Source organism: Oncorhynchus nerka, linkage group LG27 (assembly GCF_034236695.1).
Source record: "Oncorhynchus nerka isolate Pitt River linkage group LG27, Oner_Uvic_2.0, whole genome shotgun sequence".
Classification (NCBI taxonomy): domain Eukaryota; kingdom Metazoa; phylum Chordata; class Actinopteri; order Salmoniformes; family Salmonidae; genus Oncorhynchus; species Oncorhynchus nerka.
In genome coordinates, this window is record NC_088422.1 from 28396734 (window position 1) to 28417369 (window position 20636).

A 20636-nucleotide genomic window follows, 5' to 3' on the forward strand; every position below is an offset into this window, starting at 1 on the left:
AGGGGGTTCTAGAATGCAGTGGGTACGCCTGTGGGCCTCTCTCACTTATGACAGCTGTCGTCCAGACAGACTTTAAGTGGGCCTGGATTTTCCACTCTGGGCAGATAAGTGGGTCCTGACCTCCTCTCTCTGCAGATTACCCACTTGTCATCACTCTCATTACCACTATCGTGACCATGCAATCTGGGCCAACCTCAGTGTTTGGGAAACTGAGATCCCCTTCCCAGGCTTTAGCTTGATTATTCAAAGGAACACATGTATCTGGTATCAGATACAGTAAGAAACAAAACAAGAAAGTCATTTGTCAACCCCTTGGTCGTTGTTCTGTTTGGCCTAAATTTCTTCCAGTCCTGTCACTGCCTAGATGAAACTACAGAACCTCTGAGGGGAAACACATGTTATGTGTTGTACATGCCAGTTTGAATGAACTACTTTCCCCGGAAAAAAATGAACACCCCAGGGATACAGGCAGGTTCTGATTGCACCACTTAATACAATCCCTGTGGACAGAAACACATATGTTGCATGTACCAGACCTGGAAGGTGAAAATGAGAAGAGACCAATTACAGTAGACTATACATTTGTTGTCATGGAGTACAAATATAGATCCTTCATATGGCGGTAAACAGGATTTGACACACTTATGGTTATATACAATGACAAGAACACGTTTATTCCTATATGTGTAATATGCTGTACATAATGTTGTTTTGGAACTGGTACAGAATCTAGTTTGCAAAATGTTGTAGAATGTCTGGATATGTTCTGGTAGTGAGGCCGAGATGTTTTCCCCAAGTTTATGTGACAGTTGATTGTGTCGTTTCCTTTCATATGCTCCCCCTCTGAGCATCTTTCTTTGTTAAGTTTGTTGAGAGTGTCTTTGAACCACAGGCATTCTCTCTCAGCGGTGTTCCTGAGCCCTGCCAGTTCCACCATCATCCCTCTCGCTCTATTCTCTCCCTATATCTTTCTCACACACAAACACTCCCAAATGTACACACACACACACACACAAACACTCCCAAATGTACACACAAAAACAAACACAAACATAGTGACAGACTCCTGGTGTGCTTGCTCTCTCCACCTCTGCATCTTTTGCCATCAATCCTCTCACTGCCTTGCCAACATCACACACACACGTACGCAAGCACACACGTGCGCACGCACGCACGCACGCACGCACGCACACACACACACACACACACACACACACACACACACACACACACACACACACACACACACACACGCACACACACACATTCCTTGATTGTTTGCATCATACAGTGACGACATTCCAATGCACCAATGCACTAAAGACAAAATGCAGATTTAAGATAGCACCCCCATTACATTCAATATGACTGTATGTGTCTATGTGCATTTGTGTGTATTTGTGTACAGTTGAAGTCGGAAGTTTACATACACCTTAGCCAAACACATTTAAACTCAGTATTTCACCATTTCTGACATTTAATCCTTGTAAAAATTCCCTGTCGTAGGTCAGTTAGGATCACCACTTTATTTTAAGAATGTGAAATGGCAGAATAATAGAAGAGAGAATCATTTCTTTCAGCTTTAATTTATTTCATCACATTCCCAGTGGGTCAGAAGTTTACATACACTCAATTAGTATTTGGTAGCATTGCCTTTACATTGTTGAACTTGGGTCAAACGTTTCGGGTAGCCTTCCACAAGCTTCCCACAATAAGTTGGGTGAATTTTGGCCCATTCCTCCTGACAGAGCTGGAGTAACTGAGTCAGGTTTGTAGGCCTCCTTGCTTGCACACATTTTTTCAGTTCTGCCCATACATTTTCTATAGGATTGAGTTCAGGGCTTTGTGATGGCCACTTAAATACCTTGACTTTGTTGCCCTTAAGCCATTTTGCCACAACTTTGGAAGTATGCTTGAGGTCATTGTCCATTTGGAAGACCCATTTACGACCAAGCTTTAACTTCCTGACTGATGTCTTGCTTCAATATATCCACATAATTTTCCTGCCTCATGATGCCATCTACCTTGTAATGTGCTCCAGTCCCTCCCGCAGCAAAGCACCCCACTACATGATGCTGCCACCCCCGTGCTTCACGGTTGGGATGGTGTTCTTCGGCTTCCAAGCCTCCCTCTTTTTCCTCCAAACATAACGATGGGCATTATGGCCAAACAGTTGTATTTTTGTTTCATCAGACCAGAGGACATTTCTCCAAAAAGTACGATCTTTGTTCCCATGTGCAGTTGCAAACCGTAGTCTGGGTATTTTTATGGCGATATGTCGATATAGGACTCGTTTTACTGTGGATATAGATACTTTTGTACCTGTTTCCTCCAGCATCTTCACAAGGTCCTTTGCAGTTGTTCTGGAATTGATTTTCACTTTTCGCACCAAAGTACGTTCATCTCTAGGAGACAGAACGCGTCCCTTTCCTGAGCGGTAAGGCGGCTACGAGGTCCTATGGTGTTTATACTTCAAATCAAATCATATTTATTTGTCACATACACATGGTTAGCAGACAGGATGCTCTCGATTGTGCATCCGTAAAAGTTTGAGTGTTTTTGGTGACAAGCCGAATTTCTTCAGCCTCCTGAGGTTGCTGCTGCGCCTTCTTCACCACACTGTCTGTGTGGGTGGACCATTTCAGTTTGTCCATGATGTGTACGCCAAGGAACTTAAAACTCTCCACCCTCTCCACTACTGTCCTGTCAATGTAGATAGGAGGCTACTCCCTCTGCTGTTTCCTGAAGTACACGATCATCTCCTTTGTTTTGTTGACATTGAGTGTGAGGTTATTTTCCTGACACCAAACTCCGAGGGCCCTCACCTCCTCCCTGTAGGCCGTCTCGTCGTTGTTGGTAATCAAGCCTACCACTGTAGTGTCGTCTACAAACTTGATGATTGAGTTGGAGACGTGCATGGCCACGCAGTCGTGGGTGAACAGGGAGTACAGGAGAGGGCTGAGAACGCACCCTTGTGGGGACCCAGTGTTGAGGATCAGCGGGGTGGAGATGTTGTTACCTACCCTCACCACCTGGGGGCGGCCTGTCAGGAAGTCCAGGACTCAGTTGCATAGGGTGGGGTCGAGACCCAGGGTCTCGAGCTTAGTGACGAGTTTGGAGGGTACTATGGTGTTAAATGCTGAGCTGTAATCGATGAACAGCATTCTTACATAGGTATTCCTCTTGTCCAGATGGGTTAATGCAGTGTGCAGTGTGATGGCAATTGTGTCATCTGTGGACCTATTGGGGCCATAAGGAAATTGGAGTGGGTCTAGGGTGTCAGGTAGGGTGGAGTTGATATGGTCCTTGACTAGTCTCCCAAAGCACCATGATGACGGAAGTGAGTGCTACAGGGCAGTAGTCATTTAGCTCAGTTACCTTAGCTTTCTTGGGAACAGGAACAATGGTGGCCCTCTTGAAGCATGTGGGGACAGCAGACTGGGATAAGGATTGATGGAATATGTCTGTAAACACACCAGCCAGCTGATCTGCGCATGCTCTGAGGACGCGGCTGGGGATGCCGTCTGGGCCTGCAGCCTTGCGAGGGTTGACACGTTTAAATGTTTTACTCACGTTTGCTACAGTGAAGGAGAGTCCGCAGGTTTTGGTAGCGGGCCGTGTCAGTGGCACTGTATTGTCCTCAAAGCGAGCAAAAAAAGTTGTTTTGTCTGTCTGGGAGCAAGGCATCGTGATCCGCGACGGGGCTGGTTTTTCTTTTGTAGTCCGTGATTGACTGTAGACCCTGCCACATACCTCTCGTGTCTGAGCTGTTGAATTGCAACTCTACTTTGTCTCTGTACTAACGCTTAGCTTGTTTGATTGCCTTGTGGAGGGAATAGCTACACTGTTTGTATTCGGTCATGTTTTCGGTCACCTTGCTCTGATTAAAAGCAGTGGTTCGCCGTTCAGTTTTGCGCGAATGCTGTCATCAATCCACGGTTTCTGGTTGGGGAATGTTTTAATAGACGCTGTGGGTACAACATCATTGATGCACTTGTTAATAAACTCGCACACTGAATCAGTGTATTCGTCAATGTTGTTGTTCACCGCAATGCGGAACATATCCCAGTCCACGTGATCGAAGCAATCTTGAAGCGTGGAATTCGATTGGTCGGACCAGCATTGAACAGACCTGAGCGCGGGTTCTTCCTGTTTTAGTTTCTGTCTATAGGCAAGGAGCAACAAAATGGAGTCAGGGTCAGCTTTTCCGAAGGGAGGGTGGGGGAGGGCCTTACATGCGTCACGGAAGTTAGAATAACAGTGGTCTAGGGTTTTGCCAGCCCTGGTAGCACAATCGATATGCTGATAGAATTTGGGGAGTCTTGTTTTCAGATTAGCCTTGTTAATATCCCCGGCTACAATAAATGCAGCCTTAGGATATGTGGTTTCCAATTTACATAGAGTCCAATGAAGTTCTTTCAGGGCCGTCGATGCGCCTGCTTGGGAATATACACGACTGTGATTATGATCGAAGATAATTCTCTTGGTAGATAATGCGGTCGGCATTTGATTGTGAGGAATTCTAAGTCAGGTGAACAAAAGGACTTGAGTTCCTGTATGTTGTTATGATCACACCACGTCTCGTTAATCATAAGACATACACACCCGCCCTTCTTCTTACCAGAGAGATGCTTGTTTCTGTCGGCTCGATGCGTGAAGAAACCAGGTGGCTGTACCGACTCAGATAGCGTGTCTCGAGTGAGCCATGTTTCCATGAAACAAAGAACATTACAGTCTCGAATGTCTCTCTGGAATGCTGCCCTTGCTCGGATTCCGTCTACCTTGTTGTCAAGAGACTGGACATTGGCGAGTAGTATGCTCGGGAGCGGTGCGCGATGTGCCCGTCTACGGAGCCTGACCAGAAGACCGCTCCGTCTGCCCCTTCTATGGCGCCGTTGTTTTGGGTCGGCGGCTGGGATCCGATCCATTGTCCTGGGTGGTAGTCCAGACAGGGGATCAGCTTCGGGAAAGTCGTATTCCTGGTCATAATGTTGGTGAGTTGACGTTGCACTTATATCCAATAGTTTCTCCAGACTGTATGTAATAAAACCTAAGATTACCTGGGGTAACAATGTAAGAAATAACACGTAAAAAAACAAAATACTGCATAGTTTCCTAGGAATGCGAAGCGAGGCGGCCATCTCTGTCGGCGCCGGAAGTACAAATGTACTACTGCATACTATTGTGTGTACAGATGAACGTGGTACCTTCAGGCATTTGGAAATTGCTCCCAAGGATGAACCAGACTTGTGGAGGTCTACAATTTTTTTTACTGAGGTCTTGGCTGGTTTATTTGGATTTTCCCATGATGTCAAGCAAAGAGGCACTGACTTAGTCCCCATGTGCAGTTTATCTCCATGTTCAGTTGCAAACCGTAGTCAGACTTTTTTATGGAGGTTTTGGAGCAGTGGCTTCTTCCTTGCTGAGCGGCTTTTCAGGTTATGTCGATATAGGACTTTTACTGTGGATATAGATACTTTTGTACCTGCTTCCTCCAGCGTCTTCACAAGGTGCTTGCTGTTGTTCTGGATTTGATTTGCAAAGTACGTTCAACTCTGGGAGAGCCTTTTCTGAGGTCTTGGCTGATTTCTTTTGATTTTCCCATGATGTCAAGGAAAGAGGCACTGAGTTTAAAGGTAGGCCTTGAAATACATCCACAGGTACACCTCCAAATGACTCAAATTATATCAATTAGCCTATCAGAGTCTTCTAAAGCCATGACATAATTTTCTGGTCAAGTTAGTGTATGTAAACTTCTGACCCGCTGGAATTGTGATACAGGGAATTATAAGTGAAATAATCTGTCTATAAACAATTGTTGTAAAGATTACTTGTGTCATTGCCAAAGTAGATGTCCTAACCGACTTGCCAAAACTATAGTTTGTTAACAAGAAATTTGTGGAGTGGTTGAAAAACTAATTTAAATGACTCCAATCTAAGTGTGTGTAAACTTTTGACTTCAACTGTATGTGTGTGTGAGAGGGAATGCGTTCAGAGAAAGGGAACCCATCCCCTTCACCGGGCAACAATGGGGTTCTGGGTGCTGGAATTCTGCTGGGTTTTATTATCTGAGCACTTTGCTGTGAAGATTAGGAAGGTGGCAGATTAGAGTGTCACAATCTGGCGCTGCTAAATCACCATGGCGAAAACGCTGCTTCCAGCTGACACCAGACTATTCACCCCTCCTCCCCTTCCCCCATGCACAATCTCCACTCACCCGCCTTTGTAGATTCAGCTCCGTTTCAGCTTATGGGTGCCACAAGTATTAGTTATACTTCTCCCTTATTTTTTGACGCTACATTTCAGTTTAATGTTTAATATCCCTGTGCCTTTGTCATCATATAAAACATGTGTGGTGCCATGCTGAGGCCATGCCAAGGCCTGTTAGCCCAATAATGTGGATTGATCTTCCCGTTCAGGCTGGTGGATGTTGATATGCTTCGGTCACTGTGTATTACAGTATATGACAGTTAAGTCCCTGTTCTGATGTCTGTTATGACAGGAATCCAAATATGATGGAATTTGAAAATGATGCAGAGGTTGCAGAATAACGCTATGAAAACAAGAGGGAAAATATATGAAGGCATGAAAAAGGTCACTGTGTGTTAGAGTAGAGTGATCATTTTCTGTTGTACTTGTTCACAAATGTGATGTCACTTTTTCTGCTGTTGTTTGCTCTTGCTCAGGTCCATGCCCCTTCTGTTAATAACAAACCAAACAAAAAAACCTGAAAACAAATCAATTTGTAACAAGGGTTCTCTTTCCCCGAATGATGTTATTTTCATCCCTTGTTGAAGGTTACTGCTAATAAACCCCTGAAGGACTGTCTGTTTGCACTTTGCAGGGGCTGCTTTCAACAGCAGCCTGGCCTCAAAAAATGTCATATTATTCTGTACGTAAATCCGAGATGCTCCATTTAGTATGATATATTACGTATTCTTTTGTGGATCTTCAGTACCCATTTCGTATAATATGTTACGAATTACAATCCGTATTATATGTTATGAATTTGCAAAACTTACAATATGTTATGAATTTAGCTAGGCTAGGTTTAGGGGTTAAGGTTGGGGTTAAGTTTAGGAGTAAGGTTAAATGGTTAGGGTTAAGTATCCATCTGTCTTATGGAACCATACCAAACATAACATATTATACTCATTTGTATCCCCTTTCACTTTCCCTTAATTGGAGTGTTCCATATTTACATTTACTATGTTACGTCTAGTCTATGGGACTAGGCTGTCAACAGAGGTCCATCTCAGGTAACACTAATCAAATCAAATCAAAGTTTATTTGTCACGTGCTCCGAATACAACAGGCGTAGGCCACAATGCAAATAGTCCGGGTAGCCATTTGATTACCTGTTCAGGAGTCTTATGGCTTGGGGGTAAAAACTGTTGAGAAGCCTTTTTGTCCTAGACTTGGCACTCCGGTACCGCTTGCCATGCAGAGGACAGTATATGACTGGGGTGGCTGGGGTCTTTGACAATTTTTAGGGCCTTCCTCTGACACCGCCTGGTGTAGAGGTCCTGGATGGCAGGCAGCTTAGCCCCGGTGATGTACTGGGCCGTAAGCACTACCCACTGTAATGCCTTGCTGTCGGAGGCCTAGCAGTTTCCATACCAGGCAGTGAGGCAACCAGTCTGGATGCTCTCGATGTTGCAGCTATAGAACCTTTTGAGGATCTGATGACCCATGCCAAATCTTTTCAGCTTCCTGAGGGGGAATAGGCTTTGTCGTGCCCTCTTCGCGACTGTCTTGGTGTGCTTGGACCATTCTAGTTGGTTGGTAATGTGGAGACCAATGAACTTGAAGCTCTCAACCTGCTCCACTACAGCCCCGTCGATGAGAATGGGAGCGTGCTTGGTCCTCCTTTTCCTGTAGTCCACAATCATCTCCTTAATCTTGGTTACGATGAGGGATAGGTTGTTATTCTGGCATCACCCGGCCAGGTCTCTGACCTCCTCCCTATAGGCTGTCTCGTCAATGTCGGTGATCAGGCCTACCACTGTTGTGTTGTCTGCAAACTTAATGATGGTGTTGGAGTTGTGCCTGGCCACGCAGTCGTGGGTGAACAGGGAGTACAGGAGGGGACTGAGCACGCACCCCTGAGGGGCTCCAGTGTTGAGGATCAACGTGGCAGATGTGTTGCTATCTACCCTCACCACCTGGTGGCGCCCCGTCAGGAAGTCCAGGATCCAGTTGCAGAGAGAGGTGTTTAGTCCCAGGATCCTTAGCTTAGTGATGAGCTTTGAGGGTACTATGGTGTTGAACGCTGAGCTGTAGTCAATGAACAGCATTCTCAGGTAGGTGTTCCTTTTGTCCAGGTGGGAAAGAGCAGTATGGAGTGCAATAGAAATGGCATCATCTGTGGATCTGTTTGGGCGGTATGCAAATTGGAGTGGGTCTAGGGTTTCTGGGATAATGGTGTCTACCTGATCTCTACCTCATTCACTCCTAAACATGCAAATAAACATATTCAGACCGCTTTCTAAACAAAGCTACCATCAAACACTTGTTTGATCAGGAGAGGGCTTGAATGGCACATCATTATGCATTTTAAAAAGGTGACTTCACCCAGCTTACAGGGAAGGCTCACATTATTGACATATTCTTATGTAATTACCCTCACCTTCAATAGTCATGGGAACATTGCATTTGGGCTGTAGGAGAGGCAGACAGAGGTATGTGTGTGAGTGTTTCCTATGGATGTGAAAAATGATAATAGGACATTGTGCAAAAATATCCTTATCCTACTTCTAGCCATGTCTGGACCTTTATTTATTTTACAAGATCACTTTTATTCTGTACACTGTTCCTTTTCTTTCCCTCCAAAGCCAATGGAAGGTCAGCTCTACAAGTGTCAAATTATGTATATTTGTTGACGTTGTTAAGTAAGTGGAAGAAGTGCCAGGGTTCACTCCTCAAAGATAAAACACATCTTTACATTTGTTTTAGTGCATCTGGAGCTTACATGTTGGGAGAGTTCATGCTGGGAGAGCTCCCCCCTAGCTAGAGATACATTCCTTTGTGTGTGTGTGTACTGTCCAATTTATAGTAGCTCTGTCTAAGACAGAGAAAGAGAGAAGAGCCGAGTACTGCACTTCCAACAGACAGGCCTGGACTGGTAAACAGGTGCTGCTTGGGCAACTGAGGATGAGGACATGGGGCGTCCTCAGAAAGCCTGATAAAAGCTGTCTCGGCCGCCAGTCAACCAGTCAACCATACAGCCTGATTTATGTCACCATGCCAGAGCACTTTATGACTGCTAGCAGCAGCAGCCAATGCACAGGTAGAGAGGCAGAATTCTGGTTCCACCACACCTTCATATATAATGGGAGGAAAGCTACACAATAAGCGTTGGGGCAAGGGAATAGGAATTTGGTAATCGTTTTTATAGGTGTATGAGTTTTTTTCAATTTTCGCCTAAAATGACATACCCAAATCTAACTGCCTGTAGCTCAGGCCCTTGAAAGGAAACACTTTGACGTTTGTGGAAATGTGAAAGGAAGGAAAGAGAATATAACACAATAGATCTGGTAAAAGATAATACAAATCAAAAACAACTTTGCTTTTGTATTTTTTTGTACCATCATCTTTGAAATGCCAGAGAAAGGCCGTAATGTATAATTCCAGCCCAGCTGCAATTTAGAGTTTGTATGTGCAACGTTTTAGACTGAGCTAATGAACCATTGCATTTCTGTTCAAAATGTTGTATCAAGACTGCACAAATGTGCCTAATTTGTTCATTAATAACTTTCCATTTTCAAAACTGTGCGCTCTTCTCAAACAATAGCATGGCATTATTTCACTGTAATAGCTACTATAAATTGGACAGTGCAGTTAGATTAACAAGAATTTAAGCTTTCTGTCAATATCAGATATGCCTATGTCCTTGGATTTGTTTTTGTTACTTACAACCTCATGCTAATCACATTAGCCTACGTTAGCTCAACTGTACCGTGGACGGGACACCGATCCCGAAGATTAAGGGATCAACTGAAGTGATGACGTTACCCTGCTTGTTTTCCCATCCCTGAATTTGAGTCAGAGACTGTCAGAGACTTGCTTCCAGAAGGCCTGTTCTGTCACATTAACTTTATGTTTACAGCACCCAGCCACACAAATAGGCTTAACATCATCTCAATTACACAGTGTGAAAATACTACCATCTGCCATCCCAACTTGTGGAAAACCAGTCAGTTTCAATTAAATCAAGTTAGTATCAAAGATGTGATACTTTCAACTACCCACTGGGCACACCACATCATTTCAATGTGAATAGTTGAGTAATATTTGGTTGAGATGTTGATCAATGAGATTACAACCTACAGTATTTTCACCCACTCAAAAAGAAAACCAAAAGTTTGTTGAATTTCCAATGTGTTATCACTATGCTTTCAACCATCTAAAAGCAAAACCAAATTACAATGAAAAAACAATGTCTTCATTTTGTTTTAGTTGTCACCCAAATGTCTATTGCTGTGCTTTCAACCTTTTACAACAAACAGGAAAGTTCAAATGGAAAAACAATGTATCACTGTACTTCATCCAATAGCAGAAGCAAATGACCCAGATTGCAGCGAAATGTAAATTAAATGTACATTATGCAAGTGATCAATGCCGCTCAAGATTCTGCGCAAATTATAACGCAGGTTAGCGTTTTTCGTCATGATTCTTGTTCTATAGGCAGCTGTGGTCAATAGCTGACACAGCCACAAAATCATAAAATATGTTTTTAAACCTAACCTAACCCTACCCTTAACCACACGGCTAACCCTAATGCCTAATCCCAACCTTAAATGAAAAATGCTGTTTTCATTCATTTTTATATATAGAGTCAATTATGACTTTGCAGCTAACCTATCTAAATGGAATATGCTCAGGTCTGCCTCCAGAACACGACTCATGACAATAAATGTAAATTTGGGATTATAACAGCAATTGTGAAGATCTCCACATACCTGCGACGACCTATGCACGCTATCTTGAACATGCATGCTTTATGATTACATAAGAATACATTTATAGTTACTGTAACCTCAGAATGTGGCCATGGATTTGTTACTCACTTAAAGGTTGAATGTTGCATTAGTTTGTTGACAACCAACCAAATATAAACAAATATAGGATCTGGATCTACTGCTAGGATAGTTCCATCTGAGCCACTGGTTTAATCCCATTCTTTAACTTTTATTTTTGGCTGAGTTGAATACTTGAATCCAACATCATTTGTTAGCCTATTAATTTGCGGACAAGTTATTTAAAAGTGATATTGAATTGTGTTTGGTTTTCAACTCAACCAAAAATCAACATTCGAAGGAGATTTACCTCAGTTTATATAGTTCCATCTGTGCCACTGACTTAGTCTGGCTTTAACTCCATTTTGTCAACAAATGTATTATTGATATGTCGAATTCACATCTCCATCTCAACTAAAAATCTAAGTTAAAGAACAGGACTAAATCAAATCAAACTTTACATGGATTTGATTTGATTTAGTCATATTCTTTAACTTTGATCTTTGTGGAGATGGAGACATGAATCAAACATATACATTATTAATTTGTAAATACATTGGAAATAAAGCTAGACTAAGTCAGTGGCACAGATGGAACTATCCAAGCAGAAGATGTTCTTCAAATGTTGATATTTGCTTGCAATGGAAATCAAACACAATTCAATATATCTAAATATCATTACATTTGAAAACAAACCCTAGGCCTATTTTATTGTTTATTTTTGTTGAATTGAAACTATAGCTGTTGATGACTGACTAAAGTATGATCATATTTTATTTGCTCTGTTAAACCTACCCTTTGGAATGACTGCAATAGCAACAGTATTTAGTTACAGTTGAAGTCGGAAGTTGGAGTCATATAAACTTGTTTTTCAACCACTCCACGAGTTTCTTGTTGACAAACTATAGTTTTGGCAAGTCAGTTAGGACATCTACTTTGTGCATGACACAAGTAATTTTTCCAATAATTGTTTACAGACAGATTATTTCACTTATAATTCACTGTATTACAATTCCAGTGGGTCAGAAGTTTACATACACTAAGTTGACTGTGCCTTTAAACAGCTTGGAAAATTCCAGAAAATGATGTCATGGCTTTAGAAGATTCTGATAGGCTAATTGGCATCATTTGAGTCATTTGGAGGTGTACCTGTGGATGAATTTCAAGGCCTACCTTCAAACTCAGTGCCTCTTCACTTGACATCACGGGAAAATCAAAAGAAATCAGCCAAGACCTCAGAAAAGACTCTCCCAGAGTTGAACGTACGTTGGTGTGAAAGTGCAAATCAAATCCAGAACAACAGCAAAGAACCTTGTGAAGATGCTGGAGGAAGCATGTACAAAAGTATCTATATCCACAGTAAAACAAGTCTTATATCGACATAACCTGAAAAGCCGCTCAGCAAGGAAGAAGCCACTGCTCCAAAACCTCCATAAAAAAGTCTGACTACGGTTTGCAACTGCACATGGGGACAAACTTTTTGGAGAAATGTTCTCTGGTCTGATGAAACAAAAATAGAACTGTTTGGCCATAATGACCATTGTTATGTTTGGAGGAAAAAGGGGAGGCTTGCAAGCCGAAGAACACCATCCCAACTGTGAAGCACGGGGGTGGCAGCATCATGTTGTGGGGGTGCTTTGCTGCAGGAGGGACTGGTGTACTTCACAAAATAGATTGCATCATGAAGAGAAAATTACGTGGATATATTGACGCAACATCTCAAGACATCAGTCGGGAAATTAAAGCTTGGTCGTAAATGGGTCTTCCAAATGAACAATGACCTCAAGCATACTTCCAAAGTTGTGGCAAAATGGCTTAAGGGCAACAAAGTCAAGGTATTTGAGTGGCCATCACAAAGCCCTGAACTCAATCCTATAGAAAATTTATGGGCAGAACTGAAAAAATGTGTGCAAGCAAGGAGGCCTACGAACCTGACTCAGTTACCCCAGCTCTGTCAGGAGGAATGGGCCAAAATTCACCCAACTTATTGTGGGAAGCTTGTGGAAGGCTACCCGAAACGTTTGACCCAAGTTAAACCATTTAAAGGCACCGCTACCAAATACTAATTGAGTGTATGTAAACTTCTGACCCACTGGGAATGTGATGAAAGAAATAAAAGCTGAAATAAATCATTCTCTCTACTATTATTCTGACATTTCACATTCTTAAAATAAAGTGGTGATCCTAACGAACCTAAGATGGGGAATTGTTACTAGGATTTGTATTTGGCTATGGTGTATGTAAACTTCCGACTTCAACTGTAAGTGGCGATCTCTCAACAATCATTCTCATGATAGCACATTGTTAATAGTCAGTGACAAATATCATAGCTATGCAGTGCTTGGCTTGATTAAAACCCTGGATGGGAGACCAAAGGGTAGATAAAGCAATTTTCCAGAGGTGCTCTTTGAAGAGTATTTTTAAAGGAAAACTACCCAAAAGCAGTCTTTTGGTATTTGTTTCATTAGTCCATTGTTGACATAGTCCCAAAATGTTTTGAATATCAGCAATCAACTTTTCCAGACATATGACTTTCAAATACAGAAATACAGCCAGTATGATGCATTTTGGATCATATGATGTTGCATTTTGGATCATATGATGTTGCATTTTGGATCATATGATGTTGCATTTTGGATCATAACATACTTGATGTGATTGTGATGTGTTGTCTCTTAAGATGAATGTACTCATTGTAAGTCGCTAAAGGACTATAATGTACATGTAAACGTAATAATGTTGAAGATTTGATGTTGTTTTAAAGGTACAAATTCAACATATTTTATACAAGGTTTGTCTATGTTGAAATTTGGTTACCATGATGACATAATCCTGTGGTTTAAAATTCAACCTCAAAACAACATTGATTACTTTTTCAAATCAAATGTATTTTCCACGCAGGTTTAAAGTCACAATTCATTTACAAATGACGTTGAAACAAAGTTGATTCAGACAGTTTGTGCCCAGTGGGTAAGCTGATCACAAGCAGAAGCTCTGGTCTCTTATGTCAAACACTGTACACTTCCCCCAACAGACTGCTGCTGTAGAGAACTACAGTATGTGAGTGTCATATTAACAGGAGAGTTGTTGAGAGGAAAAGTTGCGAGGAAGCGAAGGGGGAGGGAATGAGAGAGTGAGTGTGATAGGGGCTATGGGGGATGAGTGAGGCCTTTCAGATTGGGGCCATGGTCATTCTTTGAGATATGGTGATCTGAAGACCCTTATCCCCAGTTACATGCCGGCTGCCAGATTCCCCACTGGGACAAACAAAACATGTTGTCTACCACACCATCACTAGGGACAACAACTGGGCTATGAGAGAGGCCATGTGACACACACACTATCTAATGAGCCACTTGGTTGATTCAATCATAGCTCCAGACCTATAAAGCCTTTGCACTGGGGAAAACAATGCCAGCAATGAGGAATAACAGGTCTAATCATCTGTGATACAGTGTCATGAAAACAAGAACTCTACCGGAGAGAAATTCAGAAGCATGTGTAGTTTATTCCAAAACATTTTGGGCTGACACTACTGTGCCCTTGCTCACATACTATTTTCTTTTCAAAGGGAAACACTGAAGTAACTTAGAAGCATACGCTCCAGAGGAAGAGGTTGGTAACTGTCATATTTACAGCTTTCCCAGACACCTTGGGGGCTGTTATCCAGGTGGCCTCTGTTGAAGCCCTCGAAAACACTCACCTTTTTCACAACACGGAGTATCAACTGCTTGAATTTGATTCAGCCAATGAGTCATGTGCTTTTCACTGTTAAAACGGGTTGGGCTGATGCTGGAACTTGAATGCCCTCAGGGGAGAGCACATATTTACACTCAACCTGCAACATTATTATACCTGGGTCTGGGAGATCTTCTCATGCATATTAAAAGCCACAAAACCTTAAAGTTAAAATGAAGGCGCAGAATGATCCTTGTTTTTTGGTGTTTTCTGAAATGGTCTCTTATGGTATGACCTAATGAAAATGGGCAATTCAGTGCTGGTAGTTGAGTATTCAAGTCTAATAGGCTAAAAAGTACCCTCACATTAGAATGACATTTTACACACTTGGTCTTGTGCTGTAACCTCTCTAAATCCTAAAGACAAAACCCAGAGGGTAGCTGAGCTCATATTAGTGTGGTTTCCGCTCCAAAATGGACTTGTAGTTTGAAGGGCATGTGGCCTGAATTTTACTTAACCTTTATTTAACCAGGCAAGTCATTTAAGAACAAACTCCTATTTACAATGACAGCCTGTTTACATAATTGATCACAGTGTGAGAGCATTTAACCCCCACCCAAATTAGTACGCTAACAGATATATTAGTTTGTCAATAGCCTACCATGCTATTGAAAACTAGTCTCAGTCAAAACGATAGCCTGAAATCCAGGCCAGATGTGTCTTTAGAAATATCACTATGCCTGGGTGATAAGAGGAGGGTAGATGTGTCTTTAGAAATATCACTATGCCTGGGTGATAAGAGGAGGGTAGATGTGTCTTTAGAAATATCACTATGCCTGGGTGATAAGAGGAGGGTAGATGTGTCTTTAGAAATATCACTATGCCTGGGTGATAAGAGGAGGGTAGATGACAGATACTGTTTGCAGTTATCCTCTTCTCAAAGCCAGACCCTTCAAACTGCCTAATCCTGTCCTGAATGACTGTAGGATTATTGCATAATCCCCATCCCTAAAACACACGTGACTGAATCAGTGACCTGACAAAAAAGCACAAAAACAAAATCATTATCTGTGTTATCTGAACTTAACTGCATAGACGTTCATCTATAGGCCTAAAGAAGTCAGAGCAGAACTGTAATTTGGGAAAAAACATTAAAAGCAGTGGACGGATTATCTCAGAAACATAATCAAAGCCTGACTTGAGTGAGTTCTTTGAGTGAGAGGTTATTTGTGAGATGATCATACCAGACCCTTATTTGCATATTAAGTTTGTTTTGTTTTTGGTTCACAGTTTTTCCATTTATTTCTAACATGAAATCAGGCACTTTTTTAAATCTAGTCTAAATCGAAGGCTCTAGATAAATATTGTCTGATTTCACATGTTACAAACAAACTGAAAAACTGTGAACCAAAAACAAAACAAACTTAAAAGCCTTTGTTTCCTTATAGCTTATGTATGAAACATGGGCGTGAACAGGAACATTTGAATAGGAATGGAATATGAAAGCCTTGCTTTAAAAATGGTTGACTCTACAATAATATAAGAGTGCTTTGTTCATAATCTCTTTGATGTCATCAAACTTTTTTCTGTTAGTCCTCTCTAATAAATGCGCTATGGAGGGAGCGGGCTCTGGATTACCCATGATGCTTTCCTTTTCAACAATTAAAACAGACGTGTACAGATGCCATTGTTTCTTCATCCTGTATGTACTTCATTGAGAGCGCACTCCATTCTATCAGGTATTAACAGAAGTCAGAGTATTCACAAGGCTAACATCAAACACCAATTTGTCTATGTAATTAAAAGCATAAGCCTCTCAAAAGAGAGATACCGTAAGTCAAGTGTGTGCACTGCTACACGCGCTCTCTCTCACACACACACAACAGTGGATGATTGAAATATTCCATACTTTCACATCAATGGTTAGTGATGACTTGTAAGTCGCTCTGGATAAGAGCGTCTGCTAAATGACTTAAATGTAAATGTAATGACTATCTTCAAATGTCCAATGTAATAATGTCATTGAGAAATGTGCTTTTTGTAAAAACCCATTGTGAACTCATTCACATGACATATAAAACCCACACAGTTATAATATACAGTTCCAGTTTTGGACATTTAAAACTGGAATGTTTTATTTTTTTAATAAAATATGAACTTCAAGAAATATATACAAATGCTCCCTTGTGCTAGAAAACAGCAAAGATTCAACAACAGGAAAACTGTCTGTCTTTTGCGATGTCCAGCGCTTGTTGATTTATTTGTGGCGTGATTTTGCGTCACATTAGGCAGTCCATGCAATCCTGAGCCCCTTTCAACAGCTGCTTTCTCACTTCAGTCCAAACATGTGACACTGCCTTGATTTCCATTAAAAAGCCACACAACGCAACACTAAAGGGTCTCCATCTCCCAGACCATTCACTCCCTTTTGTCAGAGTCTTTTCATTGTCTTTCATCTGTTTCTACAGTACTGTCTTTTTTTTGCCACTAAGGAAAACATCTATTGCACATCCAAATGGTTTATTCCAATTTCTTTGTCTTGGAAACAAAAAGTTTTTTTTCCTCTATCATGTTCTTAAATGGATAAGTGGTTCCAGGAGTAGCAGATATTTGAAACAAAGGCTGTCCTTGTAGCTTGAGATGGATCAAGATAACAAAAAAATACTTAAAATAAATATGAACAAAAAAAGTCTGTTTTAGGTAAGGGCTTTAGAAGGATTTTGGTTTCGCAGACTGTCTGTGAGAGCGCCAGCTCATACGCATGTAGGAGGGGGCCTGGTAGGCTCATACTTTGTGTTGTGCGCTTTCAGTGCTGGGTGAGGCTTGATGTAAGGCCCACTGCTTGTAAATACACTGGCAGCCTTCCTCCTAGTCCTCTTCTTCAGCTTCCTGCTAAACACATTCTGCCATGACTGCAGTGTTTTTGAGGTCCAGATCCACATGCCACTCGTGATGCCCACCACTAACAGCATGAAGATCTTAACCATGAAGATCTCCACGGCCGGGATGGAGCTCTTCATACCACACTCTTCAGACTCTGCATTGTTCCTGCTGCTGTCAACACACCTCTGCTCCACGGCCAGGCTCCTCCAGTAGTCCATGTTGAGCCTCTCGTAGAAGTAGCAGGCGATAACGCAGGTTGCAGGCACAGTGTAGAGGACGGAGAACACTCCGATCCGTACCATCAGCTTCTCCAGTTTATCCGTGTTCTCCCCCTCCGTCTTCATGATCTTGCGGATGTGGAACAGGGCCACGAAGCCCGACAGCAGGAACGAGGTGCCGATGATGAGGTAGCAGGAGAGTGGGATGAGCACGAAGCCTGTGAGAGCTTTCACGTCCATGCTGCCCACGTAGCACACTCCCGTCAGCTCGTCCCCGGCAACCTTCCTCATCACCAGGATCATGATGGTCTTGATGGCTGGGATGGCCCAGGCCGCCAGGTGGAAATAGCTGCTGTTGGCCTCGATGGCCTCGTGGCCCCACTTCTTCCCTGCAGCCAGGAACCAGGTGAGTGTGAGGATGACCCACCAGAGGGAGCTGGCCATGCCGAAGTAGTAGAGGATGAGGAAGACGATGGTGCAGCCCGTGCTTTCCAGTCCCTCCTGGATGATGTACTGGACCCCACTGTCCCGGTCACAGGCGATACTGTCTGCTCCCACAAACAGACGGACCAGGTAGCCCACAGAGTAGACACAGTAGGACATGGAGAGGAAGATGATAGGCCTCTCGGGGTATTTAAATCGCTGGGGGTCGATGAGGAAGGTGAGGACAGTGAATGAGCTGGAGATGAAGCAGAGGATGGACCAGATAGCCATCCACACCAGAGAGAACTGCTTATCTCCCTGACTCCAGTACACATCCACTTTGGGGTAGCACTTGGGGGCGCAGGACTCACTCTTCTGCACATAGTGGAACTTGCCTGGGTTCGTGCAGGTCTCCTTGCTCTCCGTCTCCTTCATGGGCCGCTGAAGCCTGAAGTCAGGACGCTGGGTGTGGGAGCCTTTGGGGGGCTCGTCTGAGCCGTTGTTGGGGGCCTCCATGCAGAGGTTGTTGGGGTCATTTTTAGTAGGTAGTCTGGAGCAGTCCAGGGAGTCAGGCCAGCGGAAGTTGAACTGCTCCATGATAGGGGAGCACTTTTGCCTGGCCTGCTCACACATCACTCTGCAGGCAGGGATTGGGGTGGATACCTGCTCCGTGCACATAGGTGCATACAGCGAACAGAGAAAAAACTTGAGGTGAGTGTGGCATCCAAACCCTATGAGAGGGGCAAACTCATGTAGCTTGATAGCTGCCTCATTCTGGTCCTCGTGGCCCATCAGATTGGGCATCCTTGTCATGTTGTAGCCAATGTCCTTACATAGGGGGATGACAATCTGTTGACATCTCCCTTCACCCGGCCGGTCTGGGTCTATGGAGCTAATGGCTGAGCAGCCACCACTCAGACAGACCAGTAGCACATTGATAAGGCTCAGTTTAGCAGTGGAATGCATAGTCTCTCCTCTTTGAACCTTTTAGTGGCAAAAAATGTAAGATAAAATGTCACTTACGATAAATCAGAAGTTGCGTCTATACAGGAAAGGCCTACTAAAAAGCTTTGTGTAGCTTATTTTTTTATGAATGTGCCAAACTGTGGATGAAAACTCACAATTGTCTATGAAAAGACCATTGTTTCCCCTTTTTACGTGTACGTCTAATTCCTTTGATTACAATTTAACTCCAAAGACAATTACAAAAAAGTGTACATCGTTTTCTTTTAAAATAATGGTCGCTTACCATAATGTCCATGCTTTGAAGTGTATCAATTTGTTCCAGAAAAATCCAACATGTTAAGAGATTAAATGCATTTACTGTAGTTGTGCCTAGTCCGTTGCACAATTTTTTTTGTCTGCCTTGGTTCTTTTTCTAATTGGATAAAAGTGTTCCGATCCAAACAAACGTTCCAGAGCTTCTAAAAGTGCGTTAAGGGACAGTACTCATCGGTTTCAACAACGTCAGGTCGGAATCCTCCTGTCTCTGTCCTGCACATAGACATTAAAATGAGGTCCTGCAGCGCGAATGGAACCAGTCTGTAATTTACCAACTCAACTAAATTGCTCTTCCTCTTGCACCGCGTTTGAGTAGCCTAAGTGCGTACGATAAATCCACGCAAACGGTGTAGTAACCTAATTAACTAAAACAGAGTTGAGGTCTATTCCTAACTAACCACTCCAGAGACAGACCTATTCAGTTTGGGCTGGTTGGTGGCATTTCTCGTTTGAGCTTGTCGTTGCAACTGTCCTGGGCTAACCTGCCAAAAGATCCGCCTTCAAAGACAGCTACTTTGCATAAGAAAGATGAAACTGACACGGTGATTTTTTTCAAATGGTGCGGAACAGCCTGTAGAGTAGACCAACCATCACAGCATTTTAGAGCTTGTTCGCAGCAAACTACTCATTGGCCATTTGCCCCATTTCCGACTAAAATTTTAGATAGAAAAGTGTCAGAATTTAACACGTTCCAGCGCAGGTATATGCAGACACAAAACATACCCAAAGACAAACCAACTGGCTTTCTGTATCTTTCCACTCGAGATAGATGTGTTCTTTTCTTTGCCACAAATGACAATTTTCACGGTCCGTGCATTGTGGGAAAATAGAATGAGGCTGAGAAGAGTTTTTCTCTCTCAATTCCCCTTAACTCTTTTGTGAGTCGGATAGTGCGTTAACGTGTTGACAAAAAGCAACAAGTTAAAAACCACTAAAGCAACCACTAGCCTATACAATGTGAATAATGTTTTCCTTCTATTTCCAACATAATTATAGGCTGTGACCTGATGTAGGCTATGGAGATCCCCATTTCATCACCGAATAGCCCATTCATAATTGTTTCAGGAGGTTACATTGTTTTGTGTGGAATTTGAACTACAGTAAAATCCATATTCAGTATACAAGGGACTTATGC

General features: G+C 42.6%; 1 protein-coding gene across 1 annotated transcript; it reads right to left on the bottom strand.

Moving 5' to 3' along the window:
- Window positions 1-16801: 16801 nt before the first annotated feature.
- Window positions 16802-20089, bottom strand: fzd10 (frizzled class receptor 10). The gene is made up of 2 exons (XM_029637676.2): window positions 19470-20089; window positions 16802-19204 (listed from the first exon to the last, which is right to left on the bottom strand). The coding sequence occupies exons 1-2, from the start codon at window positions 19479-19481 to the stop codon at window positions 17450-17452; spliced, it is 1767 nt and encodes a 588-aa protein (XP_029493536.1). The 5' UTR covers window positions 19482-20089; the 3' UTR covers window positions 16802-17449.
- Window positions 20090-20636: the final 547 nt, after the last annotated feature.